We start from the raw sequence: 24,829 nt of genomic DNA, 5'->3' as shown, positions 1-24,829 counted from the left end.
TTTCAAAAAGCAGATCCAGAACAAGGTGACTTTAGATTTTCAAGAAATGATTAAAAATATGAAGAAATCAAAGACTAATGGAGGTAAAACAACCGGGATGACAAATAATCCACACTCAATTACACTAAACATTCAGTGGACTGTACAAAAATCTTTCAGCTCATCAATAAGTATCAAACCTCTGGGAATGAGTCCATTATGTTAAATCACCATTAGATGGCAGAAGTGACTTTGATATCTTTTTCCACGCATTGAGGAAGCTCCCACTTCATAATGTTGCTTTCTGTATCTAGGTGTAGGTGACCCCATATGCAGAGTATAGCCGTAGTAAAGCAGTGAATTCAGAGCAGCGAAGATATGGAAAAGTAGACAGTTAACACTTCGAGCTTTCAGCGAGAGATGACGTTTCATGCACGTTTCCACAGTACCTTGATCGCTGTGGTGACCAAAATCGTGCGGAAACATCGGGTACTGAAAAGTTCTTCCAAAGTTTATGCATCGGTCATGCACCAAGGTTTTGCTTGTAATGCATCTTTTCACAAAAAGCTGCTGTTAGCAGTTGTATTTCAAAATATTCTTTTCAAAAATCTTGGCAATGCTCAACTGTTGTTTACCAAACAACGGTAAAAGCTAAAAAATATACATTTCATAAGGCCTTCAAAAATGTGTCAAAATGGCAATAATCGTCTGGCACCCCTTTTACCATTTGAGAAAAACGTTTGTCATTGAATGAGTTTGTAAGGAAAAAAATACTTTACCAAGCCATGACCCAAACTTTAAAAACCCACTCAGGTGTACATCTCTAATGTCTACATGCCACTAATGGTTGGTTAAACAGTTGTCAACAGAAATATATTGAAAATTGTATTTGATGTGGCAATTTGGGTCAATGTACTTGATCCCCGGCTGGACTCAAAGAAAACCATGCGTTGCAGTATGCCTTTGTTAATGAGTTTGTTCAGTCTGCTCTCGTGTTGCCAAAGCTCAGGCAGCCATTCCCTCTAGCTGTCAGACTCCTTTTGCTCAGCTTAAACTGGCCTCCTTTCCTGGCATTGGCAATTCATCTCTCAGGGCTTTGCCCGCTTCACATCTGACACTTACAGTCGCCTTTCATGCCTTGAGCTTCATTTGCTCATTCTGTATCATCATAAGCTGTATACAGTAACACAGTTGCCCTTTGGGGGTTGAAGACACCTCAAATTTCTACTTGCTTATGCTTGACTAGAGAAACAAATCTATTGCAAAAACACATTTGGTCTGCAGGGCATATTAATTTTATGCAGTACTGTGGTGAAGTAATTGCTTCTTATATGTAGGAAGTGTAGGATTATTCAAATGTGTCACTGAATATGTAGCTATGATTGCATGAGTTGCATGAGTCAGCTATATTACTTGTATTATTTAATCATCACATTATTATTTTAATAGTCGCACCATTCGTTTTGTTGTAATAAATGCACCTTATTCTTATCCAAATATTTGAAATGCGTTTTTACTTCTTGTATTCGTTTGATGTTTCGTTGTATCTATTCATTCAGTGGTTATACTCTCCCAGGATTGTTGTTTGTAAAAGTGATGTTCTGATGTTTCTGATGACTGCCACAAACTTATCATACCACCTGCAAAATCCAGTTAGATCCAGTCTTGTTAAGTTTGCCGACTATACTACCATGGTTGGCCTCATCTCTGAAGGGGACAAGGTGTCGTACAGGGATGAGGTGGAGTCACTGACAACGCGGTGTTCGAAAAACCACCTCATACTGAACACCACAAAAACAAAATAATTCATCCTGGACTTCAGGAGGAAAGGCAGGAACCCAGCACCACTCATTATAAATGGGGACTGTGTAGAGAGAGTACACTCTTTCAAATTCCTGGGTGTGCACATCCCCGATGAGCTCTCCTGGTCTGCAAACACCAGAGTGGTGGTAGGGAAGGTCCAGCAGCGACTCCATTTCCTGAGAGCGCGCAGGAAAGCAGACAGGAAAACACATCAGAGGGTCATCAACACAGCCCAGAGAATCGCTCTCTGCCCCAGTGTGGAGGACATTGCCTGCTCTCGCTACCTCAGCAGAGCAAAAAACATCATCGAGGACTCTTCGCACCCCGGCCACCACCTCTTTGACCTGCTTCCCTCTGGTAGACGCTACAAGTCACCCAAAACAAAAACAAACAGACTCAGAGATAGTTTCTTCCCCAGATCCATCACCACCGTAAACACACACTGCACCAAAAAATGAAACTCTCCACAAATGCTCTTTAAGGAGGAATACCTGCAAACACACTAAATCATACTGCAAGCACACTACCTCATACAGATGTAAAATTGTATTCATGCCTATGCATCAAACATCAAAGCGGCGCTGCCAAGAGCGGCTGCCTTTTCCAGCAGCTGCCCAATTGTTTTATTGTCTGCTCCTATCTTCGGTGTTTTTTCTTCCCGTTTTGACAACTACACTATGGATTACTTCTATCCTATGGACATGGGTTTTAACGCACAAGAAATGCGTGTATTTCAACTCCTTGCCCTGAGGAATTCTCGTGCCGGCGTGATGAAGGGGCCCATGGTGGAAGAAAAGCCGAAGCTAGCGAAGCGGCTAGCGGCGTTATAAGTCTTCGGTACCATCCGTAATCATGGTAAATGCGAACTCACGACCAAATAAGATCATCGAGCGCTGGTGGAAAACATCGAAGCGCACAGGGAGCGCAGTTGCTGTGTTTTGCGGAAACGTGGCTCACGTTTAGCATTCCGGACGCTAACGTGTAGCCACCCGGAGCCACCTGGAGAAATCCGGCTTCAACGTCGCTAAACAGAGACATGAAAGCCGGGGGGAATCGGAGAGGAGGCGGACTTGCTAACACGAGGTGGTGTATCCCTGGATTTTCACAAAGAAAAGATTTCCATCTGCCGCAGGAATGTCGAACTTTTGGACTGGCGTGACGTCATCCACTCCGCTACAAGCACCCTCGGGCATCATGTTAATCTGTTAATAAACAACGGGGTAGACTGCTGGAAGTGTGAATTTCCCTTCGGGGATGAATAAAGTATATATCTATCTATCTATCTATCTATGCTTACTTTGCATAATTTTGCCTATTTTGCACTACCGCATATTGCACTAATACGATCCCAAAACTGTATGTAAACACCCAATGTAAATATCTTCTGCCTCTACACAGCCTTATTGACTTCCCCACCCACATTAAAGGCCACACATTGGACTTGGTCTGCTGCTCTGGCCTCTCTTCTTCCAAGCCCACTGCCAACATTTTTCCTGAATCTGATCATGTCCTCCTCACATTTAACACCGTACTCTGTCTCTCTACTGTCAAAACCTCCCGTCTCATTTCTTTTCGTAATACCAAAAATATCAACATTGACACCCTCTGCTCCATTATTGACCGTTCCCCACCCCCAGAAGCTCTCTCAAGCCCGGATGACCTCACCGCTCACTACAATGCCTGCCTCACAAATATTCTAAATTCTCTTGCCCCCCTGAAAACCAGGACTGCCTCATTCTCCACATCTGCCCCCTGGTTTACACCCGCTCTTCGGTCAATGAAATCAAAGAACCGCCAACTCGAGCGACTCTATAAGAAAACCGGCCTCACCATCCATAAGGACATGTACATTACCTATACTGCTAAATACAAGGACCAAATTGCACAAACCAAATCCAGCTACTACTCCGGCCTCATCCTTTCCAACGAAGGAAATTCAAGAACTCTCTTCTCTGTCATGAACAAAATCCTCCAGCCACCAAATTCTCTCCCCCTCCACCTGTACTCCACAGCAACCTGCAACTCCATAATGGAGTACTTCAATCACAAAATCCTTAAGATTCATCACCAACTCCATCAAAACCTGTCTGTTCCCTCCCCATCTGAATTTCCTTCTCCTTGTCACTTCTTCTCCAGTTTTGCTCCACCCACGACTGCTGAATTATCCAACCTCATACTCAAATCCAAGCCCACCACTTGCCAGCTCGATCCCCTCCCTTCATCCCTTGTTAAATCCTGCCTCCCTTCCCTGCTTCCTCTCATATCTGCCATTATCCACTCCTCACTCTCTTCTGGTATTGTCCCATCACTTTTCAAAACCGCTGCTGTTACCCCTACGCTGAAAAAACATGGTGCTGACCCAACAACTTTGACAACCTCCGCCCCATCTCCAACCTTCCATTTATTTCGAAAATCCTTGAAAAAACTGTTGCTGCTCAACTCCACTCGCACCTGTCCCTCCACTCTCTCTATGAGCCCTTTCAGTCTGGTTTCCGCCCCCGCCACAGCACAGAGACTGCCCTAATCCGTATTGTAAATGATCTCCTCATAGCATCTGATTCCGGTTTAGTCTCCTTCCTCATCCTCCTAGACTTGAGCGCCGCCTTCGACACAATCTCTCACCCTATCCTCCTCAATAGACTCTCCTCCATTGGTCTCACCCATACTCCCCTTAGTTGGTTCCATTCCTACCTCACTGGCCGCACTCAGTTTGTCCAGCTGAAATCCTTCACCTCAAAGCCCTCCCTAGTCACCACAGGTGTACCCCAGGGATCTGTCTTAGGTCCTCTTCTCTTCATCGTCTACCTCTTGCCTCTTGGTCATATCCTCCGCAAATTTAATATCCACTTTCACTGCTTTGCTGATGACACCCAACTCTACCTCTCCTGCAAACCAAACTCCATACTCCCACCTCCCTCCCTCACCTCTTGCCTTTCCGAACTCAAAACATGGTTCACAACAAACTTTCTTAAATTAAATGCCAATAAAACAGAATTCCTCCTTCTTGGCACCAAATCCACTTTATCCAAAGTAAACAATTTCTCTCTCAACATCGACAGCTCCTTAGTGTCCCCCTTCCCCCAGGTCAAGAGTCTGGGTGTCATCCTGGATAGCATACCACTCACATATCAACACCATCACCCGCACTGCTTATTTCCACCTCCGCAATATTACCAGACTCCGCCCTTCCCTCACCCCCGCACCACTGCTATTCTCGTCCACAGTCTTGTCACATCCCGCCTTGACTACTGCAATGCTCTCCTCTTCGGCCTTCCTCAAAAGTCCCTCCACAAAATTCAGCCGGTTCAAAACGCCTCTGCTCGCATCATCACAAAAACATCTTCCCAGCAGCACATCACCCCCGTTCTCCAACAGCTACACTGGCTTCCTGTTCAGCATCGCATCAGCTACAAACTGATCCTATATACATATATGGCCATTCACAACCTGGCTCCTCCTTACCTGTCCGACCTTCTCCAGGTGCACGTCCCCACTCGCTCCCTCAGATCCTCGTCCTCCCTCCGACTGTCAGTGCCCCCTGCCCATCTGAGCACCATGGGAGCCAGAGCCTTCAGTTGCGCTGCTCCCAAACTTTGGAACAATCTACCTCCGGACCTCCAAAACTGCACACCTCTCTCCACTTTCAAGTCCCGTCTAAAAACACACCTGTTCAGGACTGCCTACAACACATAGCTTCTCCATTTCCTATGTTTTTATGATTTTATGTCTTGTTTTTATTTATTATTTCGCTTACAACTTTTTAAATTGTATTTTTTCATTGTCTGTACAGTGTCCTTGGGTGGCCTGAAAGGCGCTTTTAAATAAAATGCATTATTATTATTATTATTACATGACCACACTTTCTTGTGTAAATATTGTGTAAATTACCTTTTTATCTTTTTTAATTGTTTTTTTTTTATCCTCACAGTAAAATATGAAACTGGAGTGCCACGTCCAATTTTGTTGTCACAATATGTTCAACCCATTTTGTAACAATGATAATAAAGGTATATTCTATTCTATTCTATTCTATTCTTAACAAAGGTCTATTGTGGTCCTTGGACTTCCTCACTTTGCCTGAAAAATCCGATTTCAGTTAGGATTCATTCTTGTCAACCCACGACCCTTTCCGGTAAATACAATGTTTATTTCCCAATTTAGTTTATTGTAATTCAAGTCCTTTAACAGAACTGGGGGTCAGGGGGAAGAGGTGCAGTTGCTAGAGAATGCCGACAAAAGGTCTCATCTTGCCGTTATTGGCTGGTGGCCAGTTTCGCATGCCTCCAAAGGTCTCGCTGGCTATTGTGGCTTTTCAGAGTTCTTTTTCGAGGCTTTCCAATGCGGCTTTTTAGAAATGCTGTAAAGCGTCTTTGTCAATGTTCCAAAATAAAAACTTGCAGTCCCTTGAAAGCAAAAAGATCTATGAGAAATGTCCCCTCTACGTTGGTTCACACAGCGCATTAAAAAAAATCCAACTTGAGCTATATTGGCATACATCACGGTTCACGGATCACCTAACTGCCAGGGTCGTCTTGGCACCACTTCCTGTGGTGTCTCTTGGGCCAGTGCAGCCTTGTGGTGCCCATCCCTCTCCAGGCCGTTTTTTGGGGGGCAGGAGTTTGCTCCCCCACATGAAACAGATAGTACTTGTTTCTAAGGTTAGCAGTAGCAGGTGGAGCTTCTTGATCTGACTCAGAAACATCACCTTTATTATCTGATTGCCGTTGTTTTTCAGGGTAAAGTGTCATCCCGCTCTTTAGAGATAAGCTAGATTTTTGCATTGACAAGTATGCACACATAAGCCTACTCCCTGATTTCAGTATTTTATTTTATAGTTGTAAATTCGGTTTGGATGCAAGTATATAAGGTAGTGAGAACATCTACACTGGAGATCAAAATTAGAGAACAATTTACAAACAATTAATTCATTCTAAATGCCACCTTTACTGCTTAACAGTTTAAGAACATGTTGTTGTGTCTATACAGATTCAGATTCAGATTCAGATCTACTTTATTGTCATTCTAGTACACGTGTATACAGAACGAAATGTCGATGCATCTGACCCCCACAGTTTCCTTGAATGTACAGATATAAATAAAGTTGTATTGTATTTTGGCTACGTATAGTATTTTACCATAGTGCCGATAGTGCAAGAAGAGTAGCTAACCAGATGTGCAAAATGGGCAGTCAGGTTAACATGTCAGATACACAGTAACACTGTAACATAACGCTGTAATTACAATAGTGCAGAGAGCAATGTGCAAGGAGTGGCAAGCTATAAAAAACTGCCAGTAGTGCAAAAAGTCAGATTAGCAGCCGTTTAGATTTAAGTTAACTATATGTTAGATTGACCATTTAACAGTCTAATGGCCAGGGGGACTAGACTATTGCGGAGCCTGGTGGTCCTGCATCGCACACTGCAGTACCTCTTCCCAGAGGCTAGCAGAGTGAACAGTCCATGATGGGGGTGAGAGGGGTCCCCGGTAATGTTCTTAGCATGGGATAGGCAGCGCTTCTGGCCAATGTCCTGAATGGAGGGAAGTGTAGTCCCGATTATTTTCTCTGCTGTACCTTGCTACTACAACAATTTGTCACAAAATGAATAAGCCATTTCAACCAAAATCCTTTGCCCAAAATGCACTGATCAAAATTAAAGAACATTTTCAGGTGCCTTCCAAATAATGGTGTTAATTAGCACATGGTGCTAATTTCCTTGATTATCTGTCAACCCCTATTTAACTGCCATTCTAACTGCCAGTTTCAGTGACTGTGCAAGATAGTGGGGCATTCTAAAGTGACTGAAAGCATTTGGCAGCAGTTTGTCCCGATGAAAACGAAGGGTATACTCGTCTTAGCCATAGCAAGACAAGTTGATCGTTCCAAATCTGTGATTTCAAGGATATTGAATCTTTACAAAACTACAAACCTAAGTCGCACAAGAAGGCTGCTCCTCAACGGAACACAAACAAGAGAGGACAGGTCACTGCGGAGGATGTCAATTGGTAATCGTTTCCACACAGCACCTCACCAGCTCAGTGTTGAACATTGTAAGGATCTGTCTCACTATTCAGTGGCTCACTGTTTAAGAGTATTTGGACTGAAGGCCCACACTGCAGTGACCAGACCTCTCATTAGCAAAAACAAAACAAATATAAAAAAGCTAGACGATTGAGCTTTGCTCCTCTGGAGCATGTTGTGTGGACAGAGGAGAACTTGTCCAATGCTCCCTTCAGTGATGAAAGCAGATTTAATTGATTTGAGTCTGATAGGAAGCATTATGGTCAGCGACACATTGGAGACTATGACTGAACCTAAAGTGTGTAAAAAAGTCAGTTAACGTGGGAGGAGTTGTCATAGTTTGGGGCATGTTTTCTGCAGTAGGAATTTGGCCTCCTGTACAGCTAGATGGCTGAGTGAATGCAAATGTGCATCAGAACGACTTCAACAATACATAGTTACTTGCATTCATCTCCAAACATTGGACTAATGGCATGGCCTGTCCAGAGTCCTGATCTCAATCTGATAGAGAACTTCTAGGAAATTCTTGGTGACAAAAGTATGGTCAATAAACCTACTACAATCACCAAACTGTGGAAAAGCTCGAAGAAGAATTGACCAAAATCACACCAAAGTGTTGTGAGAGACTAGTGCTATTCTGTGGCCGCTGATGTGCTGAAGTCATTCTCAGCAGAAGCCTGCACACTTCTTGCTCATCGATAACTGTTGTAACCTTGAGCTTTTTTTCCTGGCAAAGTCATTGTTCTCTAAATTTGATCATTTGGTTCTCTAAGATTTGATTTAATTGTGGGACAGTGTAAATGGTATTATTTCAGATTTTTTTTTTCTAGGTTTCTCTCTAACTTTGATCTCCAGTGTAAATTCTGCCTTCTTGTACTCTGTGTGTGTGACTATGCAACCATATTTGAATTCAATTGCAGGTAAATAAAAAACACCCTTAATGGATTGCTTCTACTCAATAGAGGGGCACATAAGACAACCTAATTGAAGCATTAGTACTCAACAAACAGAGGACATTAATGCAAAAAAAAGGAAAATAAAATCACAGAGGTTGATAAATAAGCAGGAAGAAAAATCATTATCCAATTTGCATTTTCCATGGAAATATGACACCTTGCGTCAACTTTGCTTTTTTATTCATTGTCATTGTACCCTGCAAGCTGAATTCTCGCTGTATTTATGAGGTGTGAATCCTGTCTGACTGATGATGCGGATTAATCGCAAAGCGACAGTATTTTTGAGACTGGATAAGCGGCTGGTTCGAAGGCAGGAAGTGACAAATGTTGCACACTGGCCAATTTAATTAATAAGTAGTGTTGGAAACCCTACATGATTTAATTTGTTTTGATCTAAATCTTGGGACTGATGTTGCTTACCCAGGCCCAAGAGTGGCTCAAGCAGTTTGTGTGAGTACCCAAACCTATTATACAGGGTACAGGGTTTTGCTGTGAACAAAAACAGTGTTTGTGGACCCCGAAACTGTACACTTTATGACTTGCCTGATATCTGGTTTATGCATCAGCCCTACTTTGAGCCAATGGAATGCTTGTTACACTACAGGTAGTTGTTACATCTGTATTGTGTACCCATTATTCATTACAGATATTTACCATTAAAACTCTTCCTCTGTTATTTTGTTTCAGGCTAAGGTTAAAAAAAATGAGAGCATCCATTCCTTTTTTGGTCCTACTTCAAGCAATCGAGGTCCAGTGCCTGAGAGTGGTGTCAAAGAGAGGCTCAGGTAAGTGCCCATTTAACTTGCATCTTTTTTAAAGTAATCTAACAGTTATTGAATCACATTCTAATTTCCTGATTATTATCAGCAAGTGAATTATATACATTACATTTGTAATTAAAGTATTCCATTCCTGTGTAAGAGAGCTGCTCATCACCCTAAACCTTCCAAAATAAGTTGAACTTTTATCTCTCATCAGTAAGCCACTAAAAGATGGTTCATTTTTTTACCATGAACTAGAATGGAGGATGGCATAGGTCTGGGATGCCCACATCTTTTCCGTGTGCACATTGGTATCAGTTTATTAATCATAATTATATATAGAAACTTTGAACTTCAGATAAACCTCCCCAGCTAGCCATGGCAGACCTAAATGTGTTTGGACCAATTCGGTTGTCATGTCCCTGACCCGGACAACCAAAGCTTCAAGAAAAATAATCTAAGAATCAGCTCGGTTGTTGCAGAGACGTCTAGATATCCTTGGATGCAAAAAAATGGACAAGGGTTACATGGTCAACCTGTCGATTTCCTCAGTGTTAAAGTGATAAGCTAAAAAAAAGCCGCATACAAACAAGGTTTAGTATCACACAAGGACTTACTTACTTACTTACTTACTTATTGCTCCAGCGAAGGTCGGGGGGTCCCGTCCCTGTGCGTTGAGCCGACCAGATGAACCAGGTTTTTCCAATGCTGGCGGTCTTGTGCCAGCTGTTCTGCATCCTCTACGGCAACTCCGTGTTGTTGGAGGTCGCCCGCAACGACGTCGAGCCATCGAGTGCGGGGTTTCCCTCATGGTCGTCTCCAGCCTGCGGCCTTTGGGTCAAACTGGAGAATGGCTCGTGTCGGATGGTCTGGTGGTAGACGAAGGACATGGCCAAACCAGCGGGTGCGGCGTTGTGCGACCAAGGAAGATGCTTGGGGCTGGCACGTGCGGGCTCTGAGCTCTTTATTGGAGACTCGCTGGGGCCACCTGATGTTCTCGATGGTTCTGAGAGCCCTGCTATCAAAACCATCGATTCTTGTGGCCAGGGTGTCGTTCAGGGGCCATGTTTCTGAGCCATAAAGCAGGATAGGGAGTACGGCGAGGTTGTAAATGCGGAGCTTCGTCTTGCGTGCGATGGTCTGGTGCCGCCAGAGTGGTTTCCAGAGAGACTGCAGAGCAGATGCTGCCAGGGCTCTTCTGCGGAGAATCTCTGGTTTTAGGTCCCCATTGTCTGTCACCATGGACCCCAGATATACAAAGCTCTTGACAGGCTCTACGATGTCGCTACCAATTTGGATGGGAGGTGGATCTGGTCCATCACCGACATACATGAACTTGGTTTTCGTCCAACTCACTTGCAGGCCAAGCCGCGCTGCCTCTTCGCTGTAAATGCCCAGAGCGTCTCTCAGCTGGCTGTAGGAAGTGCTGAGAATGATGGTGTCGTCAGCATACTCCAGGTCAGTCAGGTGGTAGTTGCCGAAAGACACTCCGGGGATGCGCTCACTAACCCTGAACATCAGATGGTCGATGATGCAATTAAAAAGGTCGGGAGCAGCCACACAGCCTTGGCGAACGCCGCTGGAGATAGCAAACCAGTCGGAGTCAATGCCGTTGATACGGACACAGCTCTCTGTGTTGCTGTAGAGCAGCTTGAACAGGGCTATGATCTTGGGTGGTGCTCTGAGAGCTTGGAGGATGTTCCACAGTGAAGAGTGGCAGACGGTGTCAAAGGCGGCCTTCAGATCAATGAATCCGATATATAGATGGCGATCTTTACGGAATTCACGGGTCTTTTCTATCAGCAAACGGACGGCAGAGATGTGGTCCGTTGTGGAGCGGTTGGGCATAAAGCCAGCCTGCTGGGGACGGCGGCAGCTTCTGATTGCTGGAAGGGCACGGCTGAGCAAGATCCTGGTAAAGACCTTGCCCGGGATGGAGAGTAAGGTTATGCCTCTGTGGTTTCCACAGACAAGCCTGTCGCCCTTGCATTTCCAGAAGGGCAAGATGACTCCTCTGGTCCAGTCGGTGGGCAGCTGCTCCGATTCCCACACCTGGTTGAATAGGCGGGTTAGCCACTCCACCATGCCATCACCGCCGGCCTTGAGCATCTCGCCGGTAATGGCACAGATGCCGGGGGCTTTCTTGGTGTTCAACTTCTTCAGAGCAGCTCTCACTTCCTCGGGTGTTACGGGGTCTGTGCAGCAGGTGTCGTTAGGAGGTGCTGTGCTCGCAGCCCGTAGGAGGGTGGGATCAGCCGGGATGGTGCTGTGCTGCAAGAGGAGGCTAAAGTGCTCCTTCCAGCGCTCGAGGCAGTTGGCTTCTGTCATGATGAGGTTGCCGTCTGAGTCCTTTACCAGGGCTGTCTTTATGTGTGGGCCGCTACGGGCTTGGCGTAGTAGACTGAATACGCGGCTCATGTTGTTGTTGTTGGCCGCGGACTCAAGCTGTTGGGCTTCTGCCTGCCAAAACCTCTCCCTATCTTCAGCAATGGCCACATTGCGCAGGCGATTCAGTCTCCGATACTCTGTGAGGTCGCCTCGGAGTCGGGCCTCACGCCGCTGGTCTATGATGTTTAGTGTCCTCTCTGATATCCAGGGCTTTCTCGGGGAGGATCGCGGGCGTCCGAGGACATTGTGAGCAGACTGGAGGACACTTTCCTTGAAGGCCGCCCAGTCTGTCAGCTTGTCAGGAGCCAGGGTATCAAGAGAGCGGCGGATGGAGCAACTGAAGTCTCTGGCGATGTTGGGGTCGCTGAGTCGGGAGGAGTCGGGGCGAGGCAGAGTCTTGTGCTGGTTGGCTCGGAGCTTTAGCTTGAGCTGGGCCACCAGCAGACGATGGTCTGTGTTGCCAAGCTGTGCTCCTCTGAACACCCGGCAGTTGGTTACAAACGACTTCCAGCGTCGTGATATCAGGATGTGGTCCAATCCCTTCCTGGTTCTGCCATCTGGGCTGTACCACGTCCAGTGATGGATGCATTTCCGGGGAAACCAGGTGTCAGCAACACAAAGGTTGTTTTGGTGGCAGAGGAGGAGGAGGCGGTTGCCATTGTCGTTTGTTGTGCTGTCAACGAAGGTGGTGCCGACAGGTGAGCCGGGGGACCGATCAATGCTGGATAGAGTGGCGTTGGCATCAGTGAGGATGATGGTGACGTCGTGTGGTGGGGCTTGGTTGACAGCCTGGTGGAGTTGGTCAAAGAACGCGTCCTTCGCATCCTCATCAGCGACATCGGTGGGGGCGTAGGCGACGATCACTGTCATCTTGCCGTGATGGTGGAGGAATCGAGCAGACAGTAGTCTGTCACTTATTGGTGTCCAGCTGATGAGGGACCTCCGGAGGGCTTTTGGAATGGCAAGAGCCACACCGTAAAGGCCGGTCCGACTCTCGGGGCCACTCCAGATGTAGCAATGGTTGCCAGCTGTTGTTTCACCATTGCCTTGCCATCGTACTTCACAGAGCCCTGCCATGGTGATGTTATAGCGACAGAGCTCTCGGGACAGCAGGGTGGCAGCTCCGGGGCGAAGGAGTGTCTGGACATTCCAGGTGGCGACACGGGTCTTATGACGAAGATCGATCCGTACTCGTTGGTCGGGGGCAGGCTGGGGTCCGTTACCGTGTTGGTCAGTCCGGCTTCTTTCTCTGGTCAGTTTCGTAACAAAGTGTGTTTCTCCTGGGTGAGTTGTTAGCCCTCCGCAGGATAGTCGGTTGGTGGGGCTGCCACCTCACAGCGTACCGACACGCTGGGGTCTTTGTTTGTCTGGAACCTACCCCGGAGACCGGCCCGCCATGGGTGACCCTACCAGGAGCAAGCTCCCGACGGTATCGCTCTCCAGGGTCACTGGAACACGCAAGCCCCCTCGCCGCATCAAGGCCAGACCCATCCGAGGGGGGGGCCCATCCGAGGACAGTGTAGTGATTTGGGGTTACAATGATAGTTGTGCCAACAAACATACAGTATTTACCATTAAGTATTTCAAAACAGTTTAGGATTTTGTTACAGTCATTTGGCTGATAAGGGGCCTATCAATGAAAAGACGATCTTTAAGACAGCAGGTGCTAAAGTGTAGCAGAAGGTAAGTTAGTTAGTTAGTTAGTTAGGATTTCAAAGATGTGTCAAATTTGCCATTTAAAGTTTTGCTTTAGGGACTTACAATTATTCAGCTGTCCCATAAGATGAACCATTCTCTCAGATAAATAGTAATGTTTTTGCAAGGGTTTTGTTGATGAACGAATATTGTCATGACCATTATCAATATTTGTTTTGCTGAGTAAGCAGGAAGAACAAACTGAGCGGTTGAGTGTTGCAGCGTCCATAGCTCACAAGCTTTGTCACACTTTTTTACCAGGAAGACATGTATGAATAATTGAATGGACTTCCGACTAATCATTTCCACGCGCTGTACAAGCTAAAGCGACTCATGCTGATCTAGCACATGAAATGATTTAATTGTGTTGCCAGAAAAGACTGCAAGTTTTTTTCTGTGCGTTGAGAGCACATGAGATGCTTGATGTCTGTAGTTTTGTATGTTGCAATGTGAGATGGGGTAATGTCTAATCAGAGCAGTTGCAACTTTTCTTTGACACACCCTTTAAAAAAGTCAGTACTTTTGACGAAGCACAAAAGACACATGATAATAAACATATTGCAACACACGAAGCAAATGGTATCATTTTGAAAGACCCAATACGAGGGATTGCCCGATATGTTTTTTTTCAGGGCGGATACAATTATTAGTATTTATAGGAGGCCGATAACTGATATTTGGCGCTGATATTCATTTGCTGTAAAAGCTTAATAATTAGCATTACACACTTTAAATAATGCAAAAGGAAACAGAGAACACATGTCATAAATTCAAAGGGGGGCTTTGGGAGGGAGCAAAAGTGAGGGGAGAGAGCAAGAGGACGACCTGCTCTTGCTAGGCAGGTTTGTGTGGTTTACAGAAACTTGGAATTTGGTTGCTAATGGTTACTTTCAGCCAAGTACACTTGTGTGTAAAGGTCCCAACCTTAAAATATTTTGTGATAAGGAATCATCAACTATCCTTACATCATGACACAAACACAGCCATAAATATTTCAATTACAATAGAAAACTTTGGATTTTTTATGGTAAATCCTTCATTGTAATATTTTGTTTTGGAGATGTGATCTGTGCGGCGTCACTCAGATGTGCCTTTGTGAGTGCATTTATTTTGAAGCTGTCCATCAAGGAAGCATGGAGACAATTGTCACTCGGTTCAGGCAATACAATGACCCTAACAAAATGTTGCCTTGTGAGTGTCAGGGTGTGTCCAAAGAGTCTGTAGTTGCAATTGGGAGAGGTTCTGTTGCCAGCCCGGGATTTTTCCTACATGAGGCATGAGTCGAGTGAGTGTTCAGAATTGTCTCCCATGGATATCGTAATCAAATGTACCATCACGGCGCAAGTGTTCAGCTTGATACAATTACACCATTACATCAACTCCCTCCAGGTTACTCAACCTTGCCATAGTCACACAGCTTACTCCCTCAGGGGCAACTCTTAATGTTCTTTTAACTGTAGGAGATCTCTTTGGGTAATGTTTGGTTAGCCGTCTTTGTCAATCATTAAAATTGAGTCGTTTGATTGTCAATTTCTGTCCGCTTTGGTTTGTGGTCAGAAAGCACTGTTATTGCTGGTGGGTCATAGTTTTGATAACTGCTTTATTGATTTTGTGGTTCCATGATCTGTGTGCATCTTTGTGAACTGGGAACAGCTCTGACATAAGAATGAAGAGTGATTTCCACCCTGTTAATCTAGGCAAATTAGAGCCCCGCCCAATCCGAATATGGTCTTCTGATTGGTTGGCATCTGTGACACAAATACAACATTTGTTTTTTTCACAAGTTCACAGTTTAACAAGTAAGGATATAGCGTTTCAGAAGTTACAGCATTATCTTGAGGGTCGGCTGTTCGATTTTAACTCCATTCTGGTAGTGTTTTTGGGCATGACTGTCATGATTACTGATGTGAGGCACCTGTGCCCGTTCCTTGGCGCTAACAGCCCTGGGCGCTGATTGGCTCCCTGCTACTTTTTAAATCCCCTGGTTACCAGCGTCAGACCGTCTGCGACCCTCAGCTCCTGCTAGGCCAGCCCCCCGACTCTGACTCCCTCCTGTTTTTGTCTCTCGTGTTTCCCGGCTTCAACCCGTTTCTGTTTGACCACGTCTCTGTTCCTCCTTCCCGGCAACCGACCTATTTTCCCTGCCTTCAACACCGCCATCGCTCGCCACAGAAGTGCCACTTCTGCGTTCTGAGAGATCTTCTCCCCGCGACCAACGATCACCGGATCGTGGGTACCAGCCTTTGCCTCCTTCTCAATAAAACAATAAGCACCCCCCAAAAACATAGCATTTTAAAAAAATGTTTTATTAATATAGGACTGTATAAGCTTAAATATGATGAAAAGTTGAAAACGTCAAACAAATAATTCAAGTCAAGTCATTTTTGTTTGTATAGCCCTTAATCACAAAGAGTCTCAAAGGGCTTCACAGGTTATTACAGACTTTTTTTTTTTTTTTAAATAATAAAAAAAAGGAAAACAAAACACAAATGCGAACAACACAGGGCCGGAAACACTCCCCTGCTTTGAAATGGTTCCGTCCATTTGATTCTTAGCACCGCGTTAAGATGTATTCTGATAATTATGTATTTTCTCCTCATCAGTTTCATCAAATTTAGTTGGATTATCCATAAACCATTCACTATTAAATAAATAATAATTGACACTGATTTTATGACAGTGAATTCTTCACACGGAAGTCAATTATTTATTTATCTATTTATTATTCATTACTTATTTAAATGAATGAAGTCACATGTTTAATGACTGAAAGATGTTTGTATGTGGATGTTGGTGTAAAGGGAAAGAGATATGTCACTCTCGGTGCTTAGCACCCCAAAGCTCTCAACCTAAAATCGCCCCTGGTCGTAGTTATAATAGCGTTTAGCTGCATTAGGTCTCAATAAATGTTTTTTTTTCATATTGAGAGACACATGATTATCACTGTTTCAGTCCTTCCCAAAAAAATGACTTTTAAAAAAAATGACTTTAAAAAAAAAAAAAAAAAAGTCTGATAAAAAAAATCCAATGGATGCTTCTCGCACCACCGAAGAACGTTTCAGGCAGCCAAGGTTCAATCCAATTGGCCAACACCCCTTGACTTGAGATCTCCAATGCCGATTGGCCAATTTATATAAAGGCGCAATTCATACTGTATCGTGATCAGACACCTGCTCTGCATTCCTTCTACATCTCACTGAGAAGAGTTTGTGCCTAAGCGATGAATCTGACGAACCCTTTATTCTCATACTGTGTTTCAATTTGTTCTCTCTCTCTCTCTCTCTCTCTCTCTCTCTCTCTCTCTCTCTCTCTCTCTCTCTCTCTCTCTCTCTCTCTTTCTCTCATCTCTCAGTCACTCTAATAAAGGGCGCCCAAAAACATGTGCAACACAACGAGTCGTTCGGGTTGCCATTAACCGCGAAAATCGAGTGATCTCTGTATTTTATATTTCCCTGAAATAAGGTAAATGTGCCCTACTCTGATAGAACACTCATTAGTCCTAACATAAATGCCTGATACGGTCACTTCTTTCAATGTCAGAACCCTTGAGATTGCTGTATTAGCACTAGCACAAACTAGTGTCAAGGTCATCCATATCACAATGTTGAAACTATATCAGATTCCTACTCATGGATTGATGGGAAGGTTGTGGCTTTCTATAACCCAAGGGCACCTTCAAATGCACTTTAATTAGTGTGCAGAGCAGTGTTTTTTTTTTTGAAAGGCTGAAGCCTCCCACTAATTTGGCATGTGACAACTAGGCTGCCATGCTTAATAGCGTCAAAGAAGCACACAGCTTGTGGTTTTTTTTCAGTTTTTTTATTGAGAGGTAGAATTTCATCCCTTTCTTTTCGTACTCTAGTCATTACTGACCGATAACATTAATGTCAATAGTTACTTTACTTTTTGTTCTTGTGTTTTACTCCATCCATCCATTTTTCCACTTACAATACTGTATTTCTATTTTCTGAGGTCAGTTCATAAGGCGTCAGCCAAAACACTCATTTACTTCGTCCTTTTTGTCTAAGGGTGGTCCCAATGCACCAGGTTGTGTTATAAACATGGATTGACCTGTAAAGCAACAGTAACACCTGTTGGCTCAGCTCCTTGTCTATCTTGAGAGACGAATGCATATCGGTCATACTACGAATAGCACACTAATCTCCTTGTCCTTATCCTGCCACAGTTTTTCTTCACTAAGAAACCACACCCCAAGATGCTTCCCCACCTTCATCTGAATGATCTCAATCATGGCCAAAAGTGAGGGCATTCCACTACTATAGAACTAAATTGGGATGACAGGTTCTTATTCTCATTCTAATAATTGTACCTTTTCCTGTCTACTGTTTGACCAGCAGTCAAAGGTTTCTAAACAGAAACTATCATACCAGTGTTTCCGCAGCAAAGACTGTTTTTAGCCAACTTAAATTTGGATTTGATAACAAGTGATAATACAGTCCTGAAAAAGATTCCAACAGTATGTAAAATTGTACTTTAGATTCCTCAAGAGGGCTTGAAATGTATAAACTTCTAGTCTACAGAACAGTTGATTTAAACCACACTATTTTAGGCTTACAGGCAATATCTGCATACAGTCATAGTAGCATTAAACATTGAGAATTTCAGAATTCTGGGATTTATGTACCATTCGGTATCTGTAATTACATTGTTTTGCAGTATAACTTATTTAATATGTGTTTTTTTACATGTGTTTCTTTATAGTTTACCACAAATAAAAAAGTAAATAAAAACAGATAAAACACTCAAATTCTGTGAAACTACAATCAGAAGATACTTTTTCATGGGTGTAGAAAAAGCAAGAAAAATGTAAATTTAGAGCTTTGATTGAAATTTTCAATCATTAGTCATTGTGGCCTATTGAATTGAAAAAGGTGGTCTGATTATACCAATCCATGAGCATGCCACCCTCTGTGCTTTTAAAGAGCACAATATACTAACTTTAAAAAGATTCTTTTAGCGGCTCACTGTGTACCAGTTCTTGAAAAGCACACAAGGACAGCTCAGGATTATGGCTCTGTTTGGATCTTTCATTTCCTCTAAAATGCAAATCATGGCTTAGTGTTAAAAGGAGACTGTTGGCATGGAGACTTAAATCTACCAGGAAGTTATGCCAACTCTTTATACCTGCCCTTTATCAAATCAAACAACTTCTATATAATTAAGGACATGCAAATGTGGTGCGATCGGCTTCTATGGCTTAGGAAAGTACTGACAGGTATTGTATTGGGATAGTCTAAACCAGGGGTCACCACCCCTTTTGAAGCTGAGAGCTACTTTCTGTTACTGATTGGTGCAAAGGGCTACCATTTTGACATACATTTATAAAATAACAACTTATGCTGTTACCAGAGGTGGGTAGAGTAGCCCAAAAAAATACTTTAGTAAAAGTACTGTTACTTGAGAATAATATGACTCAAGTAGAAGTAAAAATGGGCAGCACTGCGGCGCAGTGGTTAAAGTTCTGAGTTCATGAGATCGAACCTCCTGTGTGGAGTTTGCATGTTCTCCCCGTGCTTGCGTGGGTTTCCTCCGGGCACTCTGAGTTCCTCCCACATTCCAAAAACATGCATGTTGGGTTAATTGGCCGGTCCAAATCCCTAGGTGTGAATGAGCAAGCAAATTGTCTGTCCCTGTGTGCCTTGCAACCAGTTCAGGGTGTCCCCTACCCACTGCCCGAAGATAGCTGAGACCCCCGCGACCCTACTGAGGATAAGCGGTGCAGATAATGGATGGATGGGTAGAAGAAAAAGTACTGTATTTTATGCACTACAGGGTGCACCAGATTAAAAGGCGCACCCCCAAAAAAAGCTCTTTTCTCATTTATTTTCCATACATAAGGCGCACCGGACTATAAGGTGCTACAGTAGGAACGTCAACAAAACAGTCAGATAGGTCAGTCAAACTTAATTAACCCCTTAATATCCCGACAGCCCGTTGTTGGACTGTTTAAAGGTAAATACGTGTCTCGGACATGTACAAGACACGGTGTCTGTACAATGTCACCAGTCACTGAAATACATCATGCCACATATCATTTGAAAGCTTAAATTTGTGGAATTCAAGATATGCTGATCTTTAAAATATACTCTTTACAATAACATCACATTCAGATTGAAACAAGATACGTGAAAAAATATAAAGCCGGGGTAGCTCACCAATGTCCTCATGCTGCCATCATGTTGACAATGACAATATACAACCATGGTCACCTTACATCCATGAGTGTAGTGAATCCAACCGTGTAAAATATTTACGTACTACAAAACACGTGATAATGCAGACAAATAAATTTTGAAGGCTTTGTAAATGCCAAAAAGGACCCGCCTCCTTTACCTTTGAAAAACATTACCCAATAGTGGCCGTTTCAAATGATGATTGACACAATGTTCAGGAAATAAAACGCAGATATGTATATCCCAGCATGCACTGCACACTATTTTTCTCCGGGAGAAAATCGAGTCGGCCGCTGCTTACCGTAGTTGCGAGACCCGTTGAAACCTAATAATGCTCCTTATATAAGGTGCACAGTCTTATAAGGCGCATGGTCAGCTTTTGAAAACACTGAAAACTTTTCGGTGTGCCTTATAGAGCAGAAAATACGGTAGTCATCCAAATACTTACTTGAGTAAAAGTAATAAAAGTACTTGGTGAAAATGTTACTGAAGTACTGAGTAACTGTAGCACTGTGGTAGTTACAGTTTTTTATAAACAACCAATAAGATCATCGAATTATCCATCTAATCAACAAAAAAATACATTTAATTTAAAAGTAGATAATAATAATTGTAAATTCAAGTGCTATAATAAACAATAAAAAAAACAATAAAAATAGTATACATCAAATAAGAAATTAAGCACATTATGCACATGTAGCACCAACTAGAAGCATATATATATATATATATATATATGTATATATATATATATATATATATATATATATATATATATATATATATATATATATATATATATATATGTATGTATGTATGTATGTATGTATGTATGTATGTATGTATGTATGTATGTATGTATGTATGTATGTATGTATGTATGTATGTATGTATGTATGTATGTATGTATGTATGTATGTATGTATGTATGTATGTATGTATGTATGTATGTATGTATGTATGTATGTATGTATGTATGTATGTGTGTGTGTGTGTGTAGTAGTGTGGAGCTTATATGACCAATATTTTTTTATTTCATGTATTCTTTTATCTTACCCCACAAGAATGTTCCACCTCCACCAAAAAGTACGCAGCAGAAGTATCAGTCATGTAAGTTGATATTTAGAGGTAGCTCAATCACTGAATGAATTTGGATTAGCGTCCATTAACCCAGTTACACCCACAGAATGATGGCTTAGGTACATAATACAGACAATAAGAAAAACTCAGTCCTTTATTAGAGTCTCTTTACGGCTGTCAGGAAAAGTTTTGCCGTGTTTTTCAGCAATTTGCAGCAACGAAGTATCGACTTCAATGTTGCCCAATGTAGCGGAGTAAAAGTACCGTTTTTTCTTCACAAATTTACTCAGGTAAAAGTATAGGGATTTAAAAACACTCCTAGAAGTACTCAAGTAAATGTAACAGAGTAAATATACCCCCCTCCGGTTATTACTATGTTTTAACTATATTACTATATTATTACCAGGTTTTAATTATTAGAGCTTAAGCTAACCACTTACACATCATTTCAGTTAGAAATCTAATTTGCTAGAGAATAACAATGAGCACTCACGGTTGAGATATTTTCGGAACCTGTCCATTCGAGGTGTAGGAAGCTACCTGGTGCGTGCGGGCACCATGCTGGAGACCTCTGGTCTAAACATTGGCTGTGATGACATTCTTCAGACACGTTTAAAAAACCTACATTCACTCATCTATGAATGAGGACTGTGATGTCAAAAACATTTGGTTAACATTTTCATTCGTTTAAATTGGATTTAAAAGAAAAATACAATTTTGAATGTGCTGTAGTTCAAAGGTATTCTCATAAAAACATGGGGTTTGTACAAGTGCTTAACATCCTTTAAGATGATTGAATTTTAGGGTTGTGTTTTCAAGGATTAAAAAATTCAAAAATTTTGTGTGAGGTGGAAAGTCAGTTGTGCAGTAAGGACGGAATGTAAATCATCCATTTTGAATTATTTTTACAATATCAATTAGAACTACCCCATTTCAATCACTTGGCAAAGACACTCATTGTTTTCAAGTAGCTGCTTGAAAATCGATTTCGCACTCTGCTGATTCAAACTGATTGAAATTGTTATGGCACAAGTGCTACTTGGCCAAATACGGTTCGGATAAGGATTTAAATGGTTGTATACCTGTATACGTTTTTTTAAGCAATTTTGAAGGGGCGCCGCTACTTTGCGGATTTTCAGTTTTTGCGGGTGGTCTCAATCCCCATTAACCGCGATAACCGAGGGATTACTGCATATAAATAGACCATGGGTGCCACCGCAGCCGAGTGGTTAGCGCGCCTTTGGCACAGTTCTGCGGTTATCGGTTCAAATGAGTGGAGTTTGCATGTTCTTGCCGTGCTTGTGTGGGTTTTCTCCAGGCACTCCGATTTCCTCCCACATTCCTAGTACATGCATGGCCAGTTAATTGGCAGGTCCAAGTTGTCCTCAGGTGTGACTGAGCCAGTGAATTGTCTGTCTATGTGTGCCATGGGACTGGCTGGCAACCAATCCAGAGTGCCGACTGCTAGAAGATAGCTGGGATGGGCTCCAGCACCGCCGTGACCCTTACTGAGGACAAGTGTTGCAGATGCTGTAGATTTCCCATACTGGCTTGATGCTTTGTCCAGGCAATTGTCCAGATCTCTGAGTTCCTGTTCGTTGTCTGCCAATCCGGCAATATTATCAGCAAAACGGGTGCAAGTGATGTTGTGTCCCCCAACACTCACTGTGCTTTCTTGTTGCTCCATAGCTTGGGATCCTCTTCATGAAGATGTTGTAGAGAAAGCAGCCTTGTCTCACACCTACTGTTGTTCGAAACCATGCTCCATTTGTACCATTGATCAGTACCGCACTGTTGGCATTGTCATATACCAGTAGTAGTTCCAAAGTTCTGAACTAGTTTCTGGCCCATGTTGTACTTCCGCTTCGTGGCCCATGAAGCGACTTACCATACCCTGTCAAACGCCTTCTTGAAGTCAACAAGTTGATTTAGGTTTCTCTGGTGTGATTGAAACTTTTCACATGCGCAGGTTTAAAATCTGTTTTGTGGTGTGCCTTCCCTCCCCAGAACCTGCCTTTTTCATTGGCTAGGATGTTTTCTGTCTGTTCAGTAGGACCGTTAGCATAACTTTACTTGCATGGCTAATGAGACTGTTTGGACTGTAGTTGAAGGTTTCCTCTCTTTGGTAGCATAATTAGTAGCGGTTTTGTCCATGCAGATGGCCACTGTTCTGTTGCAAATCTCCATCATTTCGTATGAGTTCTGATGGTATGTCATTGATTCTTGGAGACTTTCTGTTTTTTAGAAAATTAATTGCGGCCTCTCCTCCTTCTCTGATGATAATGAAGTCATCACTTTCCACTGGGCCAGCAGTCTTTGGGACCTCAGGGTCTCCCTGTTTGGGCTTGTTGTAGAGTTTAGAGCAGTGTTCTGTCCTTCTATTTATTCACGATCTCTTTTATTCAGTTAGGTTATATCCTGCCTCATTCGAATGCTGATGAGTTTTGCCCGTTATGTTTGTGTCAGGTATTTTACAATCTGGAAGGCTTTTTTTTATTTTTTTCTTCTTGAGACACTCTTCTAACTCCAAGCATTGGTTTTCAATTCATTTCTCGTTTGCTTCTCTCAAGCTTTTTTAAAATTTCTTGTTGGCTGCTTAATACTAGGCTGCTCCTCCAGGGCTGTTTTTCTTCCTCTTTAGTTCTCGCCTCTTGTCGCACTTTTGGAGAATTCTGTTTGGACCCTACGGCTTTATCTTCTTCTGGTGATTTCCTACCATTCCTTTTATTGCTTCAGGCATCTCCAAGGTATCACCACAAACATCACCACCAACCACAGAGAGCTAGAACTTGTCACCAAAATATATTGGAGCTTTCATACCAGAAGAGGGGTCAGAAAGAAATCATGGCCCGGATAGCTGTAACCACAGCCGTACTGGCTTGACTTAAACCCATTTGGAGGGAATGAGAAATCAATGATCAGACTCATGCAAGGGCTGGTTACTTCCATCTTCCTCTAACCTTGCGAGACATGGACTCTCACAGCAAAACAGGAGATGCTATGCTACAGGAAACCTCAAGGCATCAGCTATTCAGCCGGTGTGTCAGAGGGTACGTTGGACACGACTAAGAACTGTTCTTAACTGTGCACAGACCAAAACCTCAGTAGTATGGTCGCGTTACAAGATCCTCAGGACTGACCAAGATAATTCTCCAGGGCACGGTCCAAAAATAACTGGGTTGACAACATCAGGAAATGTACTGGTGCCAACTTTGCCAAGACCAAAGAACAGGCCGGGGACCGTCACAGTGGAGAAGGCTGTCTAGAGTTGCGTCGTCATTGGTGCCCTGACGGCCCATGCATTTAAGGGATCTGTGAACGTGAAGGAAAAATGTAGCCAGCTATTGAATGTTGAGGACACTAGGGAAAAGAATGCCAACCAATCATATTTGGTACAATTTCATATGTACTGTATGATCAATCGATTTTTAACATTTTAGTTTGGCCGCATGCAGCTCACAGATGTTGTTTGCCCACCACTGGTCTTAATCGTCATTTGGAAATTGTGTTGCAAAATACTCAAACATACAAAATATTCTCTGAAGTCCTAAGACTGTTAGCTGTTGTGCCTTTACTACAGTTGCAAAGCCCCTTAAAGACACAAAAGTTAGGCGAATCATTCTTTTTCTTTTAATGGATGATCAATATTATCCCTGTGTTAGCATTTCATGAAACTGAAGTGGTTTAAGCGTCATCATCGATTACAGTGTACACTTGTTGCCACGGATACAGAAGCGCTGAAGCTCAAGGATACTGTAAAACGTGAAAATGAGCACGTCCAGGTAAGAGAAAAGGGAAAAAGAGTGGAGGATATTTGTCTTAGTTGGAAGGCAATTGTCATTCATACTGTATTTTTTTGTTGTTCAAAATTTAAAATTGAAAAGGATGAAATTGAAGAGCTTTTAGATTTCAATATTTCCACGGAGCATCATTTGGATTGCAAAACTTGTGTTT

At 43.0% G+C, this 24,829-nt stretch overlaps 1 protein-coding gene across 2 annotated transcripts in view; it reads left to right on the top strand.

Moving 5' to 3' along the window:
- The window catches only part of LOC148369326 (interleukin-1 receptor accessory protein-like 1), a 214,554-nt gene that overhangs the window by 21,789 nt on the left and 167,936 nt on the right, over nucleotides 1–24,829 (top strand). For both annotated transcript variants that reach the window (XM_088331299.1, XM_088331298.1), the window contains exon 2: nucleotides 9,445–9,542. In XM_088331299.1, coding sequence (XP_088187425.1) covers nucleotides 9,461–9,542 — 82 coding nt within the window. In that variant the 5' untranslated portion in view covers nucleotides 9,445–9,460. The remainder of the gene's footprint in view (nucleotides 1–9,444; nucleotides 9,543–24,829) is intronic.

The sequence above is a fragment of the Urocampus carinirostris genome, chromosome 3 (assembly GCF_059441175.1).
Source record: "Urocampus carinirostris isolate Australia breed hairy pipefish chromosome 3, RoL_Ucar_1.0, whole genome shotgun sequence".
NCBI lineage: Eukaryota > Metazoa > Chordata > Actinopteri > Syngnathiformes > Syngnathidae > Urocampus > Urocampus carinirostris.
The sequence above is the reverse complement of the archived record's forward strand: the minus strand, read 5'-3'. Positions and strand labels throughout refer to the sequence as shown.